The sequence below is a fragment of the Piliocolobus tephrosceles genome, chromosome 5 (genome assembly GCF_002776525.5).
Source record: "Piliocolobus tephrosceles isolate RC106 chromosome 5, ASM277652v3, whole genome shotgun sequence".
NCBI lineage: Eukaryota > Metazoa > Chordata > Mammalia > Primates > Cercopithecidae > Piliocolobus > Piliocolobus tephrosceles.
In genome coordinates this window covers 163,285,295-163,291,050 of record NC_045438.1, presented here as the reverse complement: position 1 = coordinate 163,291,050, position 5,756 = coordinate 163,285,295, and the positions used below count along the sequence as shown (strand labels likewise).

The 5,756-nt window shown below is 58.3% G+C and overlaps 1 protein-coding gene across 1 annotated transcript; it reads left to right on the top strand.

Annotated features, from left to right (window-relative positions):
- The first annotated feature begins 2,361 nt into the window (after window positions 1–2,361).
- PPP1R3G (protein phosphatase 1 regulatory subunit 3G) lies at window positions 2,362–3,426 on the top strand. The gene has a single exon (XM_023221132.2). It carries the CDS (start codon window positions 2,362–2,364, stop codon window positions 3,424–3,426), a length of 1,065 nt encoding a protein of 354 aa, XP_023076900.1.
- Window positions 3,427–5,756: the final 2,330 nt, after the last annotated feature.

The following is a 5,756-nucleotide window of genomic DNA, read 5'->3' as shown; positions in this document are numbered from 1 at the left end:
CACCTGCATGACCCTGAGAGTGATGCCTCCTTAAATTCTATGCCCCAGCACCTCCCGCACCTCCTTCCTGTCCTGGAGTGAACATGTGCCCTAATGAGGGTTGTAGCCCAAAGAGTCACCGCCACCACCTCAAAATCTCTTTTAAGTCTTATTTTATCTTTAAAATAGCTTGTGAATTTTGTATTCAAGTCCATAATATCACAATGTTTGTTTAAGTGTAAAAGCAATATCCTCCTCCAAATCAGAGTTGCTGCAGGAAGACAGGCTATGTGTGCCTGGGGCCTCTTGACCACGCCCCAGGGCATGAGGTGCCACGCCCATGTCGAGACACAATCATGGAATTCCACACTGGGCATAAAACGACCAGCAAGAGTCCAGCAAAGGGACTGACAGGGCCCCCTTTACAGGACACCACTCCCAGCCCGAGATTAGAAGCGATGGGGGAAATGTTTCCTCTAAGCTGCCTGGGTTCAAATCTCATGAGAGCCACCATGGGGGGGCCTTGGTGATGAGAAACCTTTCTGCAGTGTTGTGTCCTATATGTAGTCAGGAATTATGTGATTCCTATTTCATGGATGGGGCATCCTGTAGCTACTCAATCAATCAATGTTAGCTCTTAACACGCTTCTCAGCCTCCACTCACCATCTCTTTTACCTGCCCTCTGCTAACATGGCTAAAGTCCTGGCCCCTTTCAATTCTGCCAAACCACGACACGTTTTATTTATGAAGCCTCAATTAATTACATTTCTTAATTAGTGGTTCTGTTTCTAGAATCCCTTTCTATGTAAGTAACTGTATACACATCCACATAGATTTAAACAGTCCCCAGAGCCCAGCATAAGCATCCCCTTGTTAGAAATACTTCCAGGCCCCAGCCCAAGCCCACTGAGTCACAAACGCTAGGGAGCTGGGAGCAGTGGGACGTGCCTGTAATCCCAGCTGCCTTAGAGGTTGAGGCGGGAGGATGCTTGAGGCCGGTAATTTGAGACCAAACTAGGCAGCATAGCAAGACCCCTATCTCGAAAAAGTTAGAAAGAAGGAAACTCTGGAATTGGGGCCCTGTGATGTGCCAACAAGCCCCCGAGTGATGTCGATGCATGCTGAAGTGAGAATCACTGACTTAGATGGCCCTCAGGGTGGCCTTAAAACTAAAACAAGAAAAACACCACTTTTAGAAGTTCCACCAACCCCCGGGTCCCCCCACCCCTCCCCGGCCCCAGGTTCGGGCCTTGGTCCCTGGCAAGGCCGAATGGCAGGGCGGTAACAGCGCAGTCCGGCCCGGGCCTGGCCCCCACTCCGGGTGGGCGGGGAGGGTGCGTAGGGCGCCGGCGTCCGGTCGCGGTGGGAGGTGGTGCGTGCGGTGTGGGCGCCGGCCCCACGGGGCTCCCTCTCCTCCCTCCCTGCAGGGACCCGGGGCGCGGACTCGCGGGCGCGGCGGGCGGGACAGGGGGAGGGGCGGGACGTGCTCCCGGGCCCGGCGCGAATGGCCTCCGGCCGCTCTCGGCTGCTGGCCATGGCCGCTCCCCCGCGCGTCCCCGCAAGGTCCCCGCCCCAGTCTGGCCGCAGCCCACCCCGCGCCGCCCCTGGGCGGATGGGGGCGGCGGCTCCTGCCTCCCGGCTTTCGGAAGCGCAGAGCCGAGCGCGCCTGATCGAGTCAGGCTTCCGAGTGGGATTGGAACCCGGGGCACCCTGAAGTTTGGGGAAGGCAGGGGCAGAAGGGAAGGGATGCGCTCCCTGCTTTCCGGGGCGCGGAATGGGCCTCCTTCAAGCCTCTGCGTGGGCAAGTTTTCCCCAGTTGCGCGCTGCAGCGGGGACTCGCCAGGCCCGTGAGACAGCCCAGAGGAGAGCGCTCAGTGACCCTCCGGGGGGCAGACACGTCAGGTCACGTTCATGGGCAGGAAGACTTTGTGCACGTGGGGGTCTCTGAAGGTTGAGCGCGACCTCTACAGCCCCACTTCGAGGCACCCCGGCGGCGGAATAGACGCTAGCCCGGCCGGGGGCGCGGGTGAGGGCCGCAGGGAGCCCGCGAACGACGGAAAGTCGCCCCCCACACTGCACCCGAGCCCTGGGGAACTCGCTTCCAGGTGTCCCAGCGGCCGCGCCTCCCCGCCCCCGGCCCTCCCCCGTCGCGGGCAGGTTCAACCAGGAGGCGGCGTGGCCCCGGAGCCGGCCCCAGGCCCGCATCCTCCTCCCACTTCGCCCTGCCGCAGCTAAAAGCCGGAGGCTCCACAGTGGAACTAACTGCGTTGTCTTGTCGAGCCTGGGGCGACTGGCCTCGGGGAGGGCGAGCCTGAACTGCAGCCCTGCGCTCCTTCCACGCCCGAGGAGTTAGTTACGTCTCCAGAGGGGCGAACGGCGTCATGGAGCCCACAGGGGCGCGGTTAAGTTTGGAGGCGCCGGGACCAGCGCCCTTCGGAGAGCCCCCGCTGGTCGAGGAACTGTCCGTCCCGGGGGTCCTCTGCGTGCAGGGTGGCGGCGACGGCGGTGGCACTTCGGAGACCCCGAGTCCTGACGCTCAGCTAGGGGATAGGCCCCTGTCCCCGAAGGAAGAGGCCGCCCTCCAGGAGCAGGAGGAGCTGCTGCAATGCCGCCGCCGCTGCCGCGCGCGCTCCTTCTCCCTGCCCGCCGACCCCATCCTGCAGGCGGCCAAGTTCCTGCAGCAGCAGCAGCAACAGGCAGTGGTGCTGGGCGGCGAGGGGGCGGAGGACGCGCCGCTCGGCCGGGGCGGCTGCTGCGCCAAGTGCAAGAAGCGGGTGCAGTTCGCGGACACGCTGGGGCTGACCCTGGCCAGCGTGAAGCACTTCAGCGAGGCGGAGGAGCCGCAGGTGCCGTCCGCAGTGCTCTCGCGCCTCCGAAGCTTCCCTATGCGTGCTGAGGACCTGGAACTGCTGGCCGCCGCGGCAGCGGCCGCGCCCCTCTCAGCGCAGCCTTCCCGGCTCCGACCGCTCTTCCAGCTCCCGGGGCCGAGCGCCGCGGCCGAGCGCCTGCAGCGGCAGCGCGTGTGCCTGGAGCGCGTGCAGTGCTCGACGGCCTCGGGCGCGGAGGTGAAGGGCTCCGGCCGCGTGCTCAGCTGCCCTGGGCCCAGGGCCGTGACCGTGCGCTACACCTTTACCGAGTGGCGCTCCTTCCTGGACGTGCCAGCTGAGCTGCAGCCCGAGCCGCTGGAGCCACAGCCGCCAGAGGCGCAGTCGGGGGCCTCCGAGCCAGGTTCCGGGGATGCCAAGAAAGAGCCAGGCGCCGAGTGCTTCCACTTCTCGCTGTGCCTGCCCCCGGGCCTGCAGCCTGAGGACGAAGAGCAAGCTGACGCGCGCGGCGTCGCGGTCCACTTCGCTGTCTGCTACCGCTGTGCGCAGGGCGAGTATTGGGACAACAACGCGGGTGCCAACTACACGCTGCGCTACGCGCGCCCTGCGGACGCGCTCTGAGCCTGGAGAGCTTGGAAGAGCCGTGGGGCGGGGTTGATTAGCACGTGGAGCTCGGGCTGCCGCCCCAAGGGACTTGCTGCGACGCTTTGCTGGGCCTGGCGAATCTGGCGGGAGGGGCGCGTGGAGGAAAAGGAGGGAGACGTTGAACCGTCTACTCGCACCCCAGCAGAGAAGTGAGCGAGCTTAGAGAGCCCGGGCAAAGCTCCGAAAGCCTCTGGCCCCCGTCTTCTCGGCCTTTGGACCTTCCTACAGGGCCTCTAGGATTCCCAGACTGCGTCAGAATAGGAAGAAACTTCCAAGGCCCGGAGCAGCTGCCTCCAAGAAAAAGGCTCCTGACTCCCGGGCATGGTTCTAAGGCCTTGGGATTGGTGTTTAACTCTATCATATTTTAGCCCTTGTAGCTTGCTGGAGACCCCTAGGGAAAGAACAAAGGTCCTGCCACCGTGCACCAAAGGAAGGTGCCCCGGGCTGTGGGTGGACGCGTGGGACCTTTACATCCCAACCTATTTCTCAGAGAAAACCCGGTCGCGGCTGGGTCAGGCCACCCTTTTCTTTTGACTGAGATGTGGGAAATGTTTGCCCAGACTTGACATTGTTTATTTGTGCGATTGTGTACAAATATCCTTTAAAAAAGTAAAGGCCACTTGCACCCCGTTTTACGCTGTGCTCTGTATTTTGGCTTTCGTGCCTTTGGGGAGGCATTGGCAGTCAGCCAGTCTTTGTCAGCTGATGATGTGTGCCCTTTAACAGTTGTTAAACAACAGCCTACAAATTCCTCTCCTTCAGTCCTCCCTCTTTACTGCGAAAGGGCCCAAACTTCCCATGTGCTTTGAAATGTTCTGTAGAAAGTGTTCTGACCCTCTCCGAATTAAGACGTTTGGTGAATTGAAATGCCAGAGTCCTCGGGCAGGCCTTGGCTGTGATCTGCGAGAGCCGGGCACGCACGCCCCAGCGCCCTTTGTGTAGACAGACCACACTGTTGTGAGACTGGCCGGGCCATGAGCAGTCAGAGAAGTTGGGCCCTTTTAGTCGCTGGACTTCGAGCGCAGGGGATGGGGGATGGAAAGGTGGCTTTCTGTTCCTCTCAGAGCCACAGTGGGGAATGGTGACTTGATGGAAGAGGAAAAGCATGCCCAGCGAGTCCGTGCTGCGCAGACGCAGATGGCCACCTCTGCAGGCCTGTGGGGTGGGGTATGGACGACCTTGGTCGCTGTGCTGGCTGTGGATGCAAGATGATGTGGCCGTCTGTGCACAGGCGGGCAGGAGGGCGTCCCGAGTAAGGTCTGTCACCCCTCGACTCTGCCTCAGTGATTTCCCTTTTTTTTATTCTTCCCATTTTCCAGCACATGGCGAGTACAATCAGTGGTTTTAGGGATGGTAGTCTCTAAGGAGGGACAGTTTCACTGTTGCTTGATAGAACAAGGCTGGGCATGCATACTATAGCCCATGGGCCAAATCTGGCACATCGCCTGTTCTTGTAAGGCCTGCGACCTAAGAATAGTTTTCACGTTTTGATTTTTTATTTTATTTTATTATTATTTTTTGAGACGGAGTTCCACTCTTGTCGCCCAGGCTGGAGTGCAATAGTGCAATCTTGGCTCGTTGCAACCTCCGCCCCCCAGGTTCAAGCGATTCTCCTGCCTCAACCTCCAGAGTAGCTGGGATTATAGGCATCTGCCACCATACCTGGCTAATTTTTGTCTTTTTGGTAGAGACAGGATTTCACCATGTTGGCCAGGCTAGTCTTGAACACCTGACCTCAGGTGATCCACCCGCCTTGGCCTCCCAAAGTGCTAGGATTATAGGCATGAGCCACTTCACCCGGCCTTACATTTTTAAATTGTTGAAAAAAATTCCAAAGAAAGTACTATTTGGTGGTACATGAGAATTATATAAAATACATATTTCAGTGTTCACAAATCAGGTTTTACTGGAACACAGCCGTACACACTCGTTTCTGTCTTCTCTGTGCTGCTTCCATGCTGCCACAGCACAGTGGAGTAGACACAGCAGAGACCAGATGGCAAAGTGGAAAATATTTGCTGTCTAGCCCTTTCACAGAAGCCTTGCCAAGCCCTGCTCTAGAGAAGTAGTGGTTTTTAAACACTACATGCTGAGAATTATAGTTAATAAAGCATTTAGACTTTTAATGAGCTTTTGCCACTTGAAATAAACCCCCTTTGGGTAAAGGCAAAACTTTATATGACTCAGTAATCTTGTTTAGAATAAACACGAAAATGTGAAAAGTGCGGTTATTATTGTGTCGGATAGGGGAATCTGCCTGTTGCCTTCTTTCACCTAAAAAAAATAATAACACATCAGTGCAATTG

What these genes read in the sequence shown, in the direction of transcription:
- PPP1R3G (XM_023221132.2), top strand. Translation starts at nt 2,362, where the DNA reads ATGGAGCCCACAGGGGCGCGGTTAAGTTTGGAGGCGCCGGGACCAGCG.